This window comes from Petromyzon marinus, unplaced genomic scaffold, assembly GCF_048934315.1.
Source record: "Petromyzon marinus isolate PM22_M1 ecotype Great Lakes invasive population unplaced genomic scaffold, UKy_Petmar_22M1.pri1.0 PM_G_Scaffold_26, whole genome shotgun sequence".
Taxonomy (NCBI): domain Eukaryota; kingdom Metazoa; phylum Chordata; class Hyperoartia; order Petromyzontiformes; family Petromyzontidae; genus Petromyzon; species Petromyzon marinus.
This window is the reverse complement of record NW_027422828.1, coordinates 2,785,014-2,805,261: the sequence shown is the minus strand read 5'-3', so window position 1 is coordinate 2,805,261 and position 20,248 is coordinate 2,785,014. Positions and strand designations below refer to the sequence as shown.

General features: G+C 48.3%; 1 protein-coding gene and 1 long non-coding RNA gene across 2 annotated transcripts; both read right to left on the bottom strand.

The window, feature by feature from the left end:
• Nucleotides 1–818: 818 nt before the first annotated feature.
• Nucleotides 819–9,358, bottom strand: LOC116957686 (hydroxylysine kinase-like). The gene is made up of 5 exons (XM_076060996.1): nt 9,029–9,358; nt 5,894–6,036; nt 4,294–4,474; nt 2,837–3,145; nt 819–2,159 (listed from the first exon to the last, which is right to left on the bottom strand). The coding sequence occupies exons 1-5, from the start codon at nt 9,351–9,353 to the stop codon at nt 2,089–2,091; spliced, it is 1,029 nt and encodes a 342-aa protein (XP_075917111.1). The 5' UTR covers nt 9,354–9,358; the 3' UTR covers nt 819–2,088.
• Nucleotides 9,359–12,241: 2,883 nt separating this feature from the next.
• Nucleotides 12,242–14,565, bottom strand: LOC142913464 (uncharacterized). The gene is made up of 3 exons (XR_012934678.1): nt 14,421–14,565; nt 13,968–14,114; nt 12,242–13,503 (listed from the first exon to the last, which is right to left on the bottom strand). It is a non-coding gene; the product is annotated as an uncharacterized LOC142913464 (long non-coding RNA).
• Nucleotides 14,566–20,248: the final 5,683 nt, after the last annotated feature.

Sequence of the window (20,248 nt, the reverse complement as noted above, 5' to 3'; positions counted from 1 at the left end):
GGCACAGCTGACAGTAATTCTAGAGGAATGGGATTATATTATTGCTGTCTCTGAGAATCGCACATTGTGTTTGATCGCTCTCATCGGATAGGGCGACCTGAAAAACTGGCGGTGTACTTTCTCACTCTCGCTTGTGTACAATTACGGGTTACCAGAGCACAGAATGCAAGCTCACATTCACTCGGGTAAGATGGGCTGCAAGCACAGTGGCCAGATGTTAACTACCTCGCCTGGTATACAGGAGGTCATTGGTTCGATCTCGACTGATGCCTGCTGCTGTATATTTGGATGTTCTCCCCTTGATCGTGTGGCTTTTTCTCCGAGTCCTCCGGTTTTTCCCTCCCAATTCAGAAGCATGTGTTTGGAGTATTTGGCTGCTAGAAATTTTCACACGATAAGCCACTTCGTTGAGCTATCATTTGTGGCCAGGTCGCTTCTAAAAAAAAGAGCTTTACAGCTCAGTGGGCCCTGGTAAAATAAAAAAGTTTTAATTTAGTATGAGAGGGCAACATTCTCGTCGGTAATGGCATAAGACAGGAGGCGGCAGTGTATACGTGGTGCATCTGCGTTTGAGGCTTAGCCAATTTTCACAGCTTCAGATCAATCCACTGCTGGATGATGCCTTTCCCCATATTATATGGGTTACTTGACCATACTGCACCACACTGGTCAATGCGGTTTGTTTGAAGGGGTCCAGATATCACTTTCAATTCATGTTATAGTCATTCCCTGTAATCGAACTTACAGTGAGGGAAAAAAGTATTTGATCCCCTGCTGATTTTGTACGTTTGCCCACTGACAAAGAAATGATCAGTCTATAATTTTCATGGTAGGTTTATTTGAACAGTGAGAGACAGAATAACAACAACAAAAATCCAGAAAAACGCATGTCAAAAATTTCATAAATTGATTTGCATTTTAATGAGGGAAATAAGTATTTGACCCCTCTGCAAAACATGACTTAGTACTTGGTGGCAAAACCCAGGAGTGTCCCACTTTTGTAGAGGAAACCTTTACAGCAAAATCATCAAACACCCACCACCCCCACCCCACTACCGTTCCCAAAGTCCGCCGAGTGGAAGGTCATGGCAACGCAAGAAAGTCGACTGATCTTTCACGAGGCCAGGACTCCCCACGCCCATGTCTGAGGGTTCTAAGGTCAACTGTAGTTTAGATTAAAAAAATATCTGAATGCAACTGCAACTCACAAAATAACAAAATTAACCCAGAATGCACCAAATCTCGTCAGATCTTTGAAGCTCAACCGGGGAAGAGCCTGGGTTGAGTGCTTAATTTGAAGACTGTCTGGGAAAAGCAGACGTTTTAGGCCTTGCGCTGCAAGTTGGCCAACAGATGTCGGTGTACGGTGACGCTTTTTATATTCTTGGTTCTTTCGGTAAAGTCACGTAGCAGGGAAACAATAAAATAATAAAAATATAAAACATCTATGCAGTTGTCGAGTGTTACCCCCCCCCCACCACCTTTCGTATGCACAGGTAATCTCCGAGTTACTCCGGTTTCCTCTCACGAGCCAAACAAGCTACAAAGGAATTGGTCGAACATCTGAACGCTGGAACTTCATGAATACAAAATCTCAGAAACAGTCAGGATTTCCTGAGTAAATGAACGGGAAACAAATATTCTGACAGTACTATTATTATTATCACCCACGGATGCGCATGTGAACGCCGTTTTGTCAACAGCGCTGGATGCAGCAACAATACGTTCCTAACCTGAAGCCACGAAAAACCTCCCCTATGCATTAAGTGCCTGGCATGAGCAATTCACATTTTTCAGATTCCGTATTCAAAGATCGCACGTGTCCAAAACCAACGGCGCCACGTTCAAGTTGAAACCGGTTCCTTGCGAAGCCTCGGGAGGTACCGGTGGGGCGAGTGGGAGGACGTGTCTCACGGTGGGCCCCCCCCCACCCCAAACTCCCCCTTCTCTCTCCTCGCCGTCCGTCTCGATCTCCACCGCGGTTCTAGTTTCTGTACCGTGCCGCAACATCGGACCACAGCCTCTGCATGTCCTCCAGGCCCCTGGTCCAGAGCTCGCGTAGCTTCACCCAGCCGGTGCGCGCCGTTATCAGCAGGTAGTCGGCGTTCTGCGGGTATCGCAGGATCGTGTAGCGGGCCATGACCAGCGACTGGCAGAACCTGCGGGGAAAAGTAGACCATGTTGTTGTTGTCGCCGTTGCTGTCGTGACGGTTAATATCGTTTGTTATTCAAGAGGGTTTTTGCTGCCGACTTGTTGATCGGCTGGGATTTTAGCGTCCAGGAATCGCAGTCATAGTTGGATCAAGTCTCGTGGTCAGCAGCAGAAGTGCCAGCAGAAGGAAAGTCGCCGTCTTCATCTTCCTCGTCTCCAGCAGCAGCAGCAGCAGCGTGATCAGCAACATGATCGTAAACAACATTGCTATGAGTGTCTTTTATATAATCATCATCACCGTCATCAGCAGCATCCGTAGAAGTGCTGTTAGCAACATCATGGTAATCAGCATTATGTCTAAACTGTTACTGATCCCCCCCGTTCACCAATACACATTAACCAGCATGGTGAAGTATGGTCAACCACCGCGACGATCGACATGGCATTGGCAAGACCTTCATTCATCATTGGTCTGATGAAGAGCTTTAAATAAATAATAAAGCACGTGTTTTTTTTTTTTGCCGCACAATCATCGAGTTTATCGGATTCTCGCCAGACCTGGATTAATTCTCGTTACGCAACCGCCACAGGTTTTTGAAGCCAACGTTTCCCGATGCGGCCAACGGCGATCCGGGCAGACCCGACCCGACCTGCCCCGGCCCCCCTCCCCACCTCCGCTCTCACCTGCACGCCACCAGGAAGTAAACGGCCCTCCTCTCGTCCTCGGTGAGGGCCTGCACGCTCTCGTAGCGGCCAGGACGTGACCCCCGGCCTCCATCGCTTCTCCGCTCTCCACCATCATGTACATGATGGCCATGGCCAGGTCGTACACGTGGTAGCCGAACATCATCGAGTTGAGGTCCACAATGCCGGAGACGCGGTGCCGCGGCGCTCCCTCCGCCGACTTGGGCCCCTGCTGCTGCTGCTGCTCGCTTCCCGCGGCCACCTCCTGCACCAGGATGTTGTCGTCATTGAAGTCACCGTGGATTATGCCTGCGGCGAGGGGGAAACGTCGAATTTGATTTCGTCCGTTGTCTTTTATTGTTGACCGTCCTCCCCTCGTCGCCGTCGTCATCGTTCGTGCCCGTGCCGTTTTCATTCCGGCCGCACGATTGGTGTTGCGCAAGCCGCGTGTGCGAGTCTAAGAACGGCCCCCGCAGAGTCTCAGTGAATCACCGACTTCTTCTCCTGCCTTCAAAGGCACAGAATTACAATAACCCACCAGCGTCGTACAACCCTGCACGGGGGCAAGATATGGAGCGGTGTGTAGTGGTATGCACACCGCATCACGAGCCCTTGATTCCCGGCCATGGAGAACATCACTGATATCTGAACCAGTCCTGGGATCCTACCTACCTCCTCACCGACCAGCATGGTGAAGGAGGCAAAACAACCCCCATGACCCTACACAGCCTGGGAATGCCTTCGTCCAGATAGTGCATTGACAAAGGGCTGTACATTATTATTATGAGGATATGTGTAACAAAAACTGTTGAACACGATTTAGCATCCATTGAAAAATGATTTGGTAGAAATTACAATTATGATTTATATACAGTAGCGTCTGAATGTAATAACCCTGTCATTTGATTTCACCTGTGATCAGTGTCTGTGCGAGTGTCCCCCATTACATGCATGCCTTGTAATGCATCTGTGTATGCTGGGTAAAAGTAATCACGTAAAGCACATTGCAAAGAAAATGCTTGCCACAAATGAATCACAATACCTTGCTGATCTCGTCAAGCAGCATAAACCATCACGCGAATTCGGGTGATCCTCGCAGCGGCTTTTGGCTAACCATCGAACAAACAAAGACGGTCACCGCATCGCGCGCTTTCAGATGCACTTCTGCGGCCATCTGAAAAGCTCTTCTTTCCGATATTAGGAAGCACTGGAGCTATGCACTTTTAAACCTAGATTGAACACTAATTTATTTTTGAACTGATTTTTTGTGTTTAGTTTGTTGTCCTTCCCCCGCACCTCCGATTAGCACGGTTGGCTATGTACGGTGCGAAAGAAGTTCAACGTACACACGTACGCGGCACCCGTCGTGGCTTCAAGGCCTCGTCGGTGGCCTGAAGCGCCCCTCGCCCCCTGAGGCATGGAGCTACGTCCCGGGTGAAGCTGCGAGGCGAGCGTACATCTGGTAAACTTGTGCAGGTTGGGTTGGATCTCCTCGCGGAACTTGGCGATGACCTCCCTGACCAGACCCTGGTTGGGGTCGCCGTCCAGAGTGAAGAGGTAGGGCTCGAGCAGGTGGGTGTTTGACAGGTTCCAGATGAAATCGTCTAGTTGCAGGGAGTGCAGGAACGGGTGCTCAAACTATGCAGATGTTTAAAAACGAAGGCGGTAAGATGACAAAAAATGCAATACGAGATTAACATCGCATTGGCCAGTTGAGTACACATGTAAGTTAAAGGCAGCAAAACGTCAAGCTAGCAAAGGATAGTCTTCGTTTCAAAAAAGATGTTCTCCTTGACTTATTATTTTCTCTTTGTTTTTTTTTTTCCGGTAAAGTCACGTAGGTAAAACTATAAAATAAAAGAATAAATGAAAAAACAACTACATTTTTAAAAATTCTATCATTTTATAGTTTTACCTACGTGACTTTACCGAAAAAACCAAAGAGTATGAATCCTTGCAGTCACGAAAGCTAAAAATCTAGACTTATTATGCAGCTGAGGGTGGGGCTGCCCAAGTCCTGCGTGCGGCTGGCAAATGTTTGATTGGTATTTGTGAGTAACAGGACACTTGAATGGATCTGAGAAGTAGTTTTGTGAGATCACCTTCTGCGGGCCATTCTCTAACCAGAGGTGATGCACAGAATGAGATGTTTTTTTCCATCTCATGACATGGCACCAATTAGCACAACTCATACAGCCCTTATCAAGGCACTGCCGTATTCAGTGTTGGTCATGTAGGGTGTTTGACCATACTTCGCCAAACTGGTCAGTGTAGGTTGGTGAAGGATAGAGGACAAGGGGGGGTGGGCAGGACTGGTTCAGATATCACTTGCCACGAATGTTAGGCGTGGCCGGAAATAAAACTCAGGTGGCCGGGTTCGTAGCGCAGTGTGCGCACAACTGCGCCACCGCTCCACCCCGACGCTTGGAATAAAATTTGGGGGGGGGGGAAACAAAAATACGTTGCTTGAAAACCAGCCATTCGATCACTTGAAAGGACTCTCACATTGCTAATTATGAACAGCTGCGTACGTTCTGAGCGAGTGGGCTCGTTACGTCACATTACACTTGCTTACCGAGAGAAAAGGCTCGCCGAGACTCAAGACTTTTTTTTTAAGATTGTCGCAGTAAGGGGTTGGGGAAACTATCGCTCCGCATTTCCCAATGAAGTAATTTGCGAGTTATTTCTTTTTTGCCTCTTTACTTTGTCGAATATTCTCATATTCTTGTTTCTTTCGGTAAAGTCACGTAGAAGGGAAACAATAAAATAATAAAAATATAAAACAATAGAATTTTCACGACGTTTCGACTGCAACACAAGCAATCATCATCAGGTGTGAAAACCACAACAATAATTTTTTTATTATTTCCTTGTTGTGGTTTTCACACCTCATGACGATTGCTTGTGTTGCAGTCGAAACGTCGTGAGAATGTTATTGTTTTATATTTTTTATTATTTTATTGTTTCCCTTCTACGTGGTGACTTTACCGAAAGCAACAAGAATATGAATCCCTGCAGTCTCACGTCACCTGTCAAGAGGCGCTCGTGCGCTCGTACCTGCTGCAGGGCTTGGTGGATGCTCGCTGCCAGCTTGCCCACCTGGTAGTACAGGCTGCCATCCGCCAGCACCCTGGACAGCGGCACGCCGGGCAGGTACGTGAGCAGCCGCACGTTGAACTCCTTCTCTCCTTCGCCGCAGTCTGAGAATTCACAGCAGGAGTCGCCACCGAGGTCAAGAGGTCACCACGGTTAGTGAAATCTCACCGTCGCTTCCTTTTGCTGGAACATAAAAAGCTGTTTGGAAGCTGATATCGGAACCTCCAAGGTCTGGCCAAAGTGTCAACTCACCACTTTGCGCCCTGTGTTCATTACCCACGTGCTATACTACACAGGGTCTCTGATGAATTGCTCAACTGATAGCCAAGGCTACTATTCTTTTTTTAGGAAATTAAGCGACAATTTGCTGCTCAGCATTAAATGGTTAATAACAATAATGAACGTGCTAAGTCCCATATATAACGCACATAAAATTCGTGTAGTCTTTAAAACGCCAATCTCTCAAGCAACTTGAATCGAGTATTTCTGTTCCCCCCCCCCCCAACAATAGTAAATTGGAGTGATTTTTTCCTCATGACTTTCTTTCACGATACTATTAACGCAGAAATTAATAACAAGAACGCATTCCGAAATTCGCATTCCTATATGGCCTTGTTGTCTAAACCGCTGTAGCTAAATAAAGCATTTGAGAGGAATAATACCTCACCACACCCATGCGTAAGGCATCCGCCAAAGTTGCAACGTGGCACGCAACCCTCACGCCTTAGCGCACGCTGGCCGGAACCGGGGGCAATTCGCCCAGGTTCGGGCCAGAATGGATACGTCAGCACCACGAGTCTAGCTGAATTCCCTGGGTTCAGCTTGAGCAAATTACTTAGGAGCAGGGTGAATGGGGGCCCCATCTGCATCAGGAGGCGACTTTTATCGCTCGTTCCATCACGTAAATATAAGGGTCAGCGGCATTCCGTGATCTTCGCATTCCAAACACGGCGTTGGGCGGCGATGTCAGCTCATGCGATGAACCCCGAGCCTGGGTTTAAAGGAGCGCTGCTAGCCCAGGCATTATAATCAGAATATGTACTTTTACTGGAGGAATCCGATGAGCTATGAAGCACTTTGCTTTACAAATGTTTAGCAGCCCAGTGTTGTCCCAACTACAGCCAAGCCCGAACCACCAAAATTAATTCATTCTGGTCTACAGGACAACTATCCCGCCACGCCTTACAAGAACTAATTAAGTACATGTCTCAGTCAGCAATACTCACTTGAAATTACACACGACAACCGTCGCCCCCGCGCCCTCCCCCCAACTGAAAAGTTTGACAAGACCCTCCCGATACTCAGTGAGGCTCTGCTGTGAAAACAAGTGTAACGATGATGATTACAATAATAATATTAATAGAAGTGATGCGATGCAGGAGGCCGGAGTGGGTGTGGGGGAGAGATAAGCTCTGTATCGACATGTTTGCATTTCTCTAAATCTCTCCTCTTGCGGATAGATCTTTCTCCTATCTCTTCCATATAAATATCATATTTCTGATTAAATCTCTCTCTGAATGAGTTAAATGATGACATCACCCTGCTGCTCTATTTAAGACCGGGAGCAAGTGAGGGCTTCACCATTCTGGCGAATTGCCCGATGATGCTGGATGTAATTACCAGCGAAACGTCGTATTCAAATATTGTAAATGTTGTGGATTCACTCTTCATCACACCGGTGGGCTAAAGTAGTGAACTATTTTATGTGTTGTCAACGTGACACATTTTTTACTGTTTGGCTGTGTCGGGTGGTGGAGGGTTATGACACATTTATAAATAACGTGATCTCACCCAAAAACCTTTATCATGAATAAATCTCTCTCATATCTCTACAATATATCACTTGTGACATATCTTTCCCGTCTATGCTTGTTCATGTAATACATGGTTTTGGTTTGACGTGTTCCCCTTGTCAGCCAATCCGGAACTCGATGCAAAGAGTTTGACGTTTGCTTCTCAGGGTCTCGTGGGAAGATAAGCAGAAACAAAAATTACGATTTAGGTTTTGTAAGTATGTTGAAATTCTTTCGCACCATACGTACGTAGCCAACCGTGCTCATCGGAGGTGTGGGGAGGTGGAACACACTGTGCAGTTGGCGAATGGCGGCGTCGGTGAACTGTACAAACATTATATCTACCAACTTGCAGGTCAGTAGATGAGAAAACAGCAAGTGTGCTTCTGATCTCTCACCACAGATGTTATCGTCTCGTCCGTGTGGCTTTGCTGTGAGCAGTCATTCCAGTTTCATCCCACACACCAAACATTGTTTTTTTTTATATATATATGAAGAATTTACAAAATATCACAATGTGGACCTTGGGCCAGTACCAACAAGCAGTGCGTTACATCCACCAACCTCACAAAAACTAAAAAGTACGATCCTTTTACATCACTTATCGTCAGTGGAGTGAGACCCAGTATTATACCACCGCCTCATGCTCGGATATTGATCGTTGTCTTTGCAAGTATAAACCAATGCTGTGTTCGTATGATTACTATCAGCCTATGACTAAATCACCTGGAATGTGCCCTATCATAAGATCTGAAAGCTAAGCAGGTTGAGCCTGGATTAGGGCTTCTATGGGTTACAATCGTGCATTAAACAGGCATCACAGGCTGCTGCGTGGTGCTATGTTGTGGGGGCCAGAGTTCAGTTGCAGCAAAATCAATTGTACTGCACTGTACATCTATTAAACTTGATTTGTCACTTTCGTGACTGCAGGAATGACTCTTTGGTTTTTTCGGTAAAGTCACGTAGAAATAAGAAATAATAATAAAATTACATAATAGCATACGACGTTTCGATTGCAACGCAAGCAATCATCATCAGGCATAGAAGAGCTAAATTTAAGAGAGAGGAAACACAGAACCGCAGATATATATACAGACACCTAAGTAGAAGGGAGTTCACACAGAGACACAAAGAGAGACACAACGTACGGAGCACAGAGAGATAGGGTCTCTGTGCCGAGGCCTTAGCATGTAGGGGGAGACAAAGGGAGATGGAGACGCACATCAAGTAGAACAAGATTTAGTATTACGTACATCTCTTCTCCAATGTCTCTGCTCCCGGGACCCACGCGGGCGCAGCTCACCGATGTTCTCGAGCGACATGATCTTCCCGCTGACGTTGTCCACCACCTCCTGCATGGGGAAGCCCCTCTCCCGCAGGAAACTCATCATGGCCATCTGCACCTCGAGCATCTGCGGCCGCTGGCTGTCCCGCGTGTTGGTGACCTTGAGCACGAACTGGCGACCGTCGCGCGCCAGCACACGGTAGTTCTGGTCGACGTAGCTCGCCAGCGGGCTCACCCCCGCCACGCTCACCCCGTAGAGGCGCTCCACCAGCTCCGCCGCGCGGGACTCGCTGAGGCACGGCTTCTCGTGCTCGCTGCCATCGTCCTGCGGCACGGCTTGCATCGTCTTCAACGGACAAAACGAGGGCAATCAAAAAGCTTTTGGGTTTTGCAAGTGCACGTTGGCGTCCGCTCCATTCGTGCAGCGCAAGGCGCCTCCGATGAGCACGGTTGGCTACGTACGGTGCGAAACAAGCTCAGCGTACACACGAGGCTACACCCTGGAGGCGCTACGCTTCACGGACAGCCCACAGTAGTTGTCGCATTTACAGAATTGTGCCGACACACGTGGCATACTACTGATTTAAATTACATCTCCGAGATCTTTAGCATCCGACTGTGAAGCAGACAGTCCGCAATATTTACAGTTCATACACCCACAGCGTTAACCGGGGTGGTCGTGGGGCTCGTACCACAAACATCTGCAACGCGCTACCGCTCGGCCATGAAGTCAATCGATCGATCAGCGATCAATAAACAAGTCTCTTTGCTCGCATCACATTTAATAGCAACACATTTCACCGAACAGAAAAGCACCACTTAAACATGTCAGATATAAGATTCGTAATAACAGAGAATTATCCTTGTGTATTTCAGTGGAAATACAGCCAGTGCCTGATAAAGTAGCATTACTGTAACTGGAATTATAACAAGAACCGTGGGTTTATGCAGCATTGGGGAGCTGCAGCTATGGCCCACCGAGTAAACACCTTGTCCCGTAAGCACGAAATCACGTGTTCAAATTCCACTGGATGTGTAATTGTGTGAATAATAATCAGGGCTTAATCTGTCACTGAATATTTTCCGGGTCGCTGGTGCGGAGTGGAGTGGGCAGCACAGCCCCGGTAGCCACGGCGATAGCGAAAGGTACACACTGGACGTGGTGTGCCGGGTGTCAGCAGATTTTTCAGAGTCGCTGACACAGAGCAGCCCTGGCCGAAATTATCTCCATACATATGTAAAAGGCAAAGTTGTGATTATGTGTGTCTATTCAAAATGTTTAGCGTACTTCCCGACATGCAACAAACTTGAAATTTGCCATGTGGGTACTTTCCAGACTGTACACCACGCAAAAAATATTAAAATACACTTTTGTGTTTTTTTCTGGGGGGAGGAGGGGGGGAGCTCAATAATGCATTTTTTTTGCACGGCAAGTGAGCTGTGACGTCAAATATGTCACGTGACCCACGCATGTGGAAGCTTAACGCATTGTAGTGTAGTGGTTAGCGCACTGCGCTACGAACCCGGCAACCCGAGTTCAATTCCCGCTCACGGCCACCACCGGTGACGATTATTTCAACCGCTCCTGGGCCTCCCCTAGATCGACTCAGCCTCAAACGAGTAATTGCTGTGGTGTGTGAACATCGCCACTGGGGACACAAAGGCGGCCGGGCGTGGTGCTGTCACCCACCCCTTCGTCTGTATATATAAAAGCGAAATTTGTGAATATGTGTGTCTGTTCGAAATGTTTAGCATACTTCCCGACATGCAACAAACTTGAAATTTGCCATGTGGGTAGCTTCCAGACTGTAAACAATGCAAAAAGTATAAAATATACTCTTTGGTTCTATTGGGTAAAGTCACGTAGGTGAAAATAAAATAACAAAAAATCACGACGTTTCGGCCACAACACAAGCGGCCTTCATCAGGTGAAGGGACGAGACTGTCTGGAGGACAGCGCTGGAGTGTGAGAAGCCACGCTCAGATCACGACCTTTAAGCTGTGTGAGAAGAAAAACACAAAGCGCCTTGACAAAGGAATTATCATATAATTTAGCATTGAAATGGCTCATTGAAATAGCTAAGTTAAAGTATACACATCCGCAGAGGTACCCTTTGACAAAGGAATTAGCATAGAATACAATTTTATAAAACAATAAAATTGTATTGTTTTATAAAACTACAATTGTATTGTTTTATATTTTATTATTTTACTAGCGGTAAGTACCCGGCGTTGCCCGGGCGAAAAAGATAGACTCACACATCAACTTACACACAGACATCGACCCACACACGTAGAAACACATCGACTTACACGCGCACACACATACACATATAGACTCACACAGACAGACATCGACTTACACACACACACATATGAACTTACACACACATAGACATCCACTTTAGATACACCCACATGGAGTTACACACATACAGCGACTCACACACACATCGATTCACACACAGACAAAGGTGAACTCACACACACATTGACGTAAAAACACGTCATTACACACACACACATATCGAGTAAGACACACACACACACGGACGTATATATACACACACATGGACCCACGCACACACATTGACTTACACACACACACATAGACTCGCACACACATAAATAGACTGACACACACATTGCCCCACACACATATGGACTCTACTTTAGATACACACACATGGAGTTACACACACATATCAACTCACACACATGGACTTACACACACACACATGTATGGACTTACACACACACATGTGGACTAACATAGAGACATGGACTGACACACATACACATGGACGTACACACACACATCGACTGACACACATAGACACACAAACGCACATTGACTTACACACTGACATGGAGCCATGCACACACATTGACTAACACACACACAAACACATCGACTAACACACACACAGCGACTGACATGCACACATGGACTGACACGCACCCTTGGACTGACACACACACACAAACACATCGACCTACACACACACACAGCGACTGATGCACACACATGGACTGACACGCACCCTTGGACTGACACACACACACACATCGACCTACACACACACACATCGACTGATACACACACATGGACTGACACGCACCCTTGGACTGACACACACACACACACATCGACCTACACACACACACATCGGGGGTTGTCTGTTAGAAAAAGACAGACACACGCATGGTCCTACACGCACACACGTATGGACTCAAACACACACATCAAATCACAAACAAAGATCCCCCATATAGCCTTAACAGACTGTAGGGGCAAGTGCTGTTAGCGAGCACCTATGAAGGCCGGAACGGTACACCAGGGGGTGAGTGGCCAGCACCACGCCCGACCGCCTTTGTCTCCCTAGTGCCGATGTTTACACACCGCACCAGGTACTCATTTAGAGGCTGAGTCGACCTAGGGGAGGCCCGGGACCGGTTCAGATAATCGTCACTGGTGTTGGCTGTGAGCGGGAATCGAACCCAGGTCGCCAGGTTCATAGCGCAGTGCGCTAACCGCTACACTATCGCTCCCCACATCAAATCACACACACACATCGACGTGCACAGCAATCCCCGATGATGGCACAGCTATGAGCATCGCAGTACTACGTATCAGCAAATAGTGTGACGTGAGCAATCGAAATAGTAGAAATGCATAGAAGAAATCAGCTGAAATAAGTGTACATGAATGAGCATCAGTATGCACAGGTAAGTTGAGAAGCAGGCTACAGTCTAGATTATAGAGTGGCAGTATGTCGACTCAATGACATAAGCATAGCTACAGTCGACATAAAAAGCTGGCAATATGGGCAGCAGCTGAAAAATCAGGATACAGTCGACATGAAAGGCTGGCAGTACACTGAGTGAGGTAAAGAAGCAGGCAACAGATTATAGACTGGCATACACTCATAATGGGCAAAAGCTAAATTAGCAGTGTGTATAATAGCGGCGGTGCACTGGCGTGAATTAATCAGCAGGCAACAAGCCACATCACAGACTGGCAGTGCACGGTCTCAGCGTCATAAAAACACAGCTCAAAAAGGAAACATGTAGCAACCTAAGAATTTAAAAAGTATTTTTCTGCACACAAAGAAAGTGATTGTAATATCTGCCACCTTCTTTGTTTCATAATAGTAAACAATGAACCCGAGTTATTATCTGCACACAAACATTATTATTATTGTAATATCAGACAACTTATTTGTTTGGGAATAGTAAACAATGAACCCGAGTTATTATCTGCGCACGAACATTATCATTGTAATATTTGGCAACTTATTTGTTTGATAATAGTGTAGGGAGGGGCGTGTATGGGCTATGTGTAGCGACGGTCTGTGTACAACTTACCTGTAAGGACTGACATAGTCCAGTAGGGGCAGTCGCAATATCCCTTGCCCCGTAGCAGGAGGGGGCTGTTGGGTGTCCTGGGATCCGCCGGGGTCCCTCCTGGGGGGAGGCGGCTGCCGGGTGTTCTGTTAAACACGTGAAATAAAATGTCCGGTGTGAGCTCCACTGAACGCACAACACTTGGCGCGGTCCACCGCCCCCTTCCCCCCCCCCAAGCAATTGGCGTGAGTTGGTACGGTCAATGTCGCGCAGTAAATAAATTCATATAGCGAAATCCCACGAAATCGCTGTGACTAATTTAAAGGTGACGGACATGAAAAAGGAAGAGCCTATTCCCACCGTGGGGCTTAGGGCGTGCTGGCTGGCACATTTTTTTCGATGTCAACCCCACGGTTCGAGAGGCAAATCCCTCGCAAGCGCACGCGCGCGGAGACGTTTATAGATAAGATATTTACATACAAAAATTATGCCTTTTATTTCATAATACGAACGCCCGCTGGCAGAAGGTCAAGGGACAGACCCAGGTGCCACGGGTCGACTGACTGAGATGACTGGCTGATGCACCACCTGTGCCCCCTCCTGTGCCAACCTGTTGTGCTTTAGCCACCCGGCGTTCCGCTCGTTGTTGTGAGCGTCGCTCCTCCGCCCTCCGTTGTTGTTGGAGGGTGACTGCCTCCAACTGCCCAGTAGCAGCGTCCTTCACGAGCCTCCTCCACAGAGGCCGATCTTGACACCGCTGGTACCAGTCATCGGCAAGTCCACTCAGCTCCACGTCCTCCTGTACCACATCACTCCATCTCTTCTCTAGCCCGTGCCGCGCACAGACAAAGATACCCCGTATAGCCTTAACAGACTGTAGGGGCAAGTGCTGTTAGCGAGCGCCTTTAAAGGCCAGCACGGCACACGAGGGGGTGGGTGGCCAGCACCATGCCCGGCCGCCTTTGTCTCCCTAGCGGCGATGTTTACACATCGCTCCAGGTACTCATTTGAGGCTGAGTCGACCTACACACACACAGACACATATCCTTGTGCGTGGTCTCACCTGGTCGTCGTCCTCACGGTCAGTGAGCAGCGTGAGGAGTGAGCGCAGCGTCCCAGCCGCCCTCACCACCCCCACCGCCCACTTCTCGGGTTACTCGCAACCACCACCAACACCACCAGCACCACCACCAACACCACGGCCACCACCCCCACCAACGCCACCACCACCACCACCACCGCCACCACCGCAACCACCACCACCAACACCACCACCACCAACACCACCCCCACCAACACCACCACCACCAACACCACGGCCACCACCCCCACCAACGCCACCACCACCACCACCGCCACCACCGCAACCACCACCACCAACACCACCACTACCAACACCACCCCCACCACCACCAACAACAACAACAACCGCCATTCGCCACTAAGTGGCGGTGACGTCACCACGACGCTTGTGCCAGGCTATGTGCACCCTGAGGCCACGTGAAGTGTCGAACGCCCGCTGGCAGGAGGTCACGGGGCAGACCCAGGTGCCACGGGTCGACTGACTGAGATGACTGGCTGATGCACCACCTGTGCCCCCTACTGTGCCAACCTGCTGTGCTTTAGCCACCCGGCGCTCCGCTCGCTGTTGTGAGCGTCGCTCCTCCGCCCTCCGTTGTTGTTGGAGGGCGACTGCCTCCAACTGCCCAGTAGCATCCTTCACGAGCCTCCTCCACAGAGGCCGATCTTGACACCGCTGGTACCAGTCATCGGCAAGTCCACTCAGCTCCACGTCCTCCTGTACCACATCACTCCATCTCTTCTCTAGCCCGTGCCGCGCCCGCTTAGCCCCCTCAATCCGGCCAAACAACAACACCACCACCACCAACACCACCGCCACCACCACCACCACCACCACCGCCACCACCACCAACACCACCCCCACCACCACCAACACTACGGCCACCACCCCCACCAACGCCACCACCACCAACACCACCACTACCCCCACCACCACCAACCACCACCACCAACACCACCACCTCCACCACCACCGACAACACCACCACCACCAACACCACCACCACCCCCACCAACACCACCAACACCACCCCCACCACCACCAACACCACAGCCAGCGGCGGTGGTGTTGGTGGTGCAGCAGCAGCGTCTGAGAGCGCCCAGGAAGCCGAGCCACCAGCGGCACAGCGGGGAGCCAAGCGGCAGTGCGGCAGCAGCAGGAGCAGCAGCAGGGACAGCAGCAGCAGGGACAGCAGCAGCAGGGACAGCAGGGACAGCAGCAGCAGGGACAGCAGGGGCAGTAGGGACAGCAGCAGGGACAGCAGCAGGGACAGCAGCAGCAGGGACAGCAGCAGGGACAGCAGAGGCAGCAACAGCAGCAGGGGCAGCAGCAGCAGGGACAGCAGCAGGGGCAGCAGGGACAGCAGCAGGGACAGCAGCAGGGGCAGCATCAGGGACAGGGCGCGGAGCGTGAGACAGGAAGGCCGTGTTGGCCATGGTGGTGACAAAGTCCCTCGTCCTGGGGGGGAGGGAGGGGGAGTGGGGGAGTGGTGAGTGTACTAGTGGTGAGTAGTGGTGAGTGTACTAGTGGTGAGTGGTGAGTGTACTAGTGGTGAGTGTACTAGTGGTGAGTGTACTAGTGGTGAGTAGTGGTGAGTAGTGGTGAGTGGTGAGCAGTGGTGAGTGTACCAGTGGTGAGTGTACTAGTGGTGACTGGTGGTGAATGGTGAGTAGTGGTGAGTGTACTAGTGGTGAGTGGTGAGTAGTGGTGAGTGTACTAGTGGTGAGTAGTGGTGAGTGTACTAGTGGTGAGTGGTGAGTGTACTAGTGGTGAGTAGTGGTGAATGTACTAGTGGTGAGTAGTGGTGAGTGTACTAGGGGTGAGTAGTGGTGAGTGGTGAGTAGTGGTGAGTGTACTAGTGGTGAGTGTACTAGTGGTGAGTAGTGGTGAGTGTACTAGTGGTGAGTGTACTAGTGGTGAGTAGTGGTGAGTGTACTAGTGGTGAGTGTACTAGTGGTGAGTGGTGAGTGTACTAGTGGTGAGTAGTGGTGAGTGTACTAGTGGTGAGTGTACTAGTGGTGAGTGGTGAGTAGTGGTGAGTAGTGGTGAGTGTACTAGTGGTGAGTAGTGGTGAGTGTTGAGTGTAAACTCACCAGGCAATGCTGAACCCCCCGGACCCGGATCCAACTCCACACGACGAACCGGTTCCAAACACAAGTCGACAAGGAATTGATTCAGACCCTAAGTCGATTCCTCATGCAATTCAATGAGCAATCGATTTCTAACACAACTCAACAATCCGATTCCCCGTGCAAGTCAATGGGAGTCGATTCTTAATGCGATTAAAAAGGAGTCGACTCCTCACGAAACAATGTTGAGAATTTGTACGGTGGAGTCACGGAGGAAAAATAAAATAAAACAAAAGAAAACAATTAAATCACGACGTTTAGGAGGCAACACAAGTCTCCTTCTTCAGGTGGTGTCAAGTGGACAGCTCAGTGACACAGAATTAGTAAAGTTGGACTACATGTTTATTTCTCGAAAGCATTTTGGCTGTAGACCAGTGTAACAAGTCAAAAATTTAACTGGAGGCTTTATTTCTTCCAGCACAAGACGCATGATATGGTAGCTGCAGTAAGCCACCCACCGCTGACACACACACACCCACGTGTATTTGTGGATGCACTAAGTCCGACACACACACCTGTACTTGTGGATGCACTAAGTCCGACACACACACCTGTACTTGTGAATGCACTAAGTCCGACACACACACACACACCTGTACTTGTGGATGCACTAAGTCCGACACACACACACCTGTACTTGTGGATGCACTAAGCCGACACACACACACCTGTACTTGTGGATGCACTAAGCCAACACACACACACCCACCTGTACTTGTGGATGCACTAAGTCCAACACACACACACACACACCTGTACTTGTGGATGCGTTAAGTCCGACACACACACACCGACCCATCTGTACTGGTGGATGAACTAAGTCCGACACACACACACACCGACCCACCTGTACTTGTGGATGCACTAAGTCCGACACACACACACCTGTACTTGTGGATGGACTAAGTCCGACACACACACCTGTACTTGTGGATGCACTAAGTCCGACACACACACACACACACCGACCCACTGTACTGGTGGATGCACTAAGTCCGACACACACACCGACCCACTGTACTGGTGGATGCACTAAGTCCGACACACACACACACCTGTACTTGTGGGTGCACTAAGTCCGACACACACACACACCTGTACTTGTGGATGCACTAAGTCCGACACACACACACACCTGTACTTGTGGATGCACTAAGTCCGACACACACACACACACCGATCCACCTGTACTTGTGGATACACTAAGTCTGACACACACACACACACACCTGTACTTGTGGATGCACTAAGTCCGACACACACACCTGTACTTGTGGATGCACTAAGTCCGACACACTCACACACTGACCCACCTGTACTTGTGGATGCACTAAGTCCGACACACATCCACCTGTACTTGTGGATGCGTTAAGTCCGACACACACACACACCGACCCACCTGTACTGGTGGATGTCCTCGAAGGACTTGGAGTTGTTGATGGCGAAGACGCAGAGGAAGCGCTGGCGGTCGGAGACTGAAATGGTGGCGGCTGAGGAGCTTGTTCACTAGCTCACTCCTTGTTTAAAAAATGTTGCTTTGAAGGTCTCGCTCTCAAAATAACGCTCCCAAATAATCAACAGATATTGGTAGTGTGCTGCTATCGACCGCCTAGTGGGAAGGATGTTGAAGCTGCGTCTGCACTGAGAGAGCTTTTTGGGCACCTCCCTAAAGGTGAAATAGTTTTAGTGGGTGATCTAAATTGGAATTGGCTAAACCCGCCGGCCGTGGCCACACATTTTGCAGATGAATTTAATCTGTTTCAATTAATAAATGTCCCCACAAGACCCAACCTAAAATATTCGGGACAGTCAACTCTGCTTGACGTCCTATTGACATATGCCCCTCACAATTTCACACTGACTGGTGTTCTGGGTAATAACCTTAGTGATCACTCCTTCATTTTTGGAGTGAGATCATCAGCCAGACCCAAAGCCCCCCTAAATTGGTTGAGAAGCACTCTATGAGACACTTCAGCACTCAGGCATTTGCTAATGATGTGCTTCACTCGGATATTGACAAGGTCTGTGATATCCCCAACCTGATTACGGCTTGGGAGACTTTCAGGTACACGTTTCTCCAAATTCTTAACAAACATGCTCCGTTGGTTAGATTTAAAACTAAATGCAACCGCCCACCATGGTTTGATCATTTGATTACAAAGCTAATGAAAACTAGGGACAAGGCTTGGGCATGTGCTGAGAAAAGTAATTTGGTCAATGACTGGCTAGAATACAGGATTTTAAGGAATAGATACGTCAAAAAAATACGGCATGCAAAAAATGCCTACTTTTCCTCCACTCTCCTGGAATCACATGGAAATGCCAGGATTTTCTTGAAAACAAATATATCGAAAAGGCATCCAAAACAGACAATCTGCCCGTTGAGCTTAACCGAAATGGGGAATATTTTTCAGATCCCAAAAAAATAGTTGACAATTTTAACCTTCATTTTTCTGAAGCTGGTAATCTTTTTTTATAATGTATTGGGAGTCACCTCTGCTCATGCAAATTCCTACACCCCTGTCCAAACATTAAACGAATTTAGTTTCCAGACAATCCACGAAAGTAATGTTCTGAAACAACTGTCTTACCTCAAAGGGTCTTCCTCTTCCGGAGCAGATAGTATTCCCGTCTTTGCTCTACTAACTGTTGGTCACCTAATATACAAACATATAGCCCATATTTTCAACCTGTCCATCAAAGAAGCATCAGTTCCTCTAGAATGGAAACATTCCTATGTCCGTCCACTTCACAAAGGGGGCCCTAAAGATGATCCAAATAACTACTGACCTATCTCAATTTTGTCCCCATTGATGAAAATTTTTGAAAAATTATTGACCTACCAAATTAGCAGTTTCCTGTCCACCAACTATCTACTACATCTGAAACAATCTGGGTTCGGAAAAAAATACAGCACCACATCTGCTGCATTAGACTCTCTGAATCACATTTACAGTAGCCTTGATAATAAGCAGTACTGTACCTGTCTTTTTCTAGACCTGTCCAAAGCTTTTGATACAGTAGACCACAACACCCTGCTTAGTAAATTAAGTTGCCTCGGTTTTTCCGAAAACACAGTAAAATGGTTACAAAATTACCTCTTTTCTCGCACCCAAACTGTATTCACAGATGGTTGGAGGTCAAACAGTGTTAAGATAACAAAAGGGGTTCCACAGGGTTCCATCCTCGGCCCCCTTTTCTTCTCTCTTTATGTCAATGACTTGGGCACTGACCTGGATCATTCCAGGGTAAATCTTTTTGCAGATGACACAATAGTGATTACTGCTGGCCGCTCTCCGGATGACGTGATTGCTAAGCTACAGGGTGATTTCAACAAACTACAACATCAGCTAGTTGCTCTTAAACTAGTCCTGAATACCTACAAAACCAAGGTGCTATGCTTCTCACCAGGACTGAAGCAGGAAGTCATGTTTCCCCAATTACATTCCTTAAATAATTATAAAATAGAGCAAGTCAAGATCTATAAGTATCTTGGGGTCATCCTGGATTCAAAACTGAATTTTGAAGATCACATTGATTATATTGGTAAAAAGACAAAAATAAAAATTGGTTTTCTGTATCGACACAAGCACTGCTTCCCCCCAATGTTCCGTTTGGAATTGATAAAAGCTACCATACTGTCTCTACTTGACTACTGTGACATCGTGTATAAATCAGCCC

What these genes read in the sequence shown, in the direction of transcription:
- LOC116957686 (XM_076060996.1), bottom strand. Translation starts at nt 9,353, where the DNA reads ATGCAAGCCGTGCCGCAGGACGATGGCAGCGAGCACGAGAAGCCGTGC. An exon ending in CCTGCACAAGTTTACCAGAT is followed by an intron (nt 3,146 to 4,293) that starts GTACGCTCGCCT and finishes CCCTCGCCGCAG; the next exon opens with GCATAATCCACGGTGACTTC. An exon ending in TACTTCCTGGTGGCGTGCAG is followed by an intron (nt 2,160 to 2,836) that starts GTGAGAGCGGAG and finishes TTTTCCCCGCAG; the next exon opens with GTTCTGCCAGTCGCTGGTCA.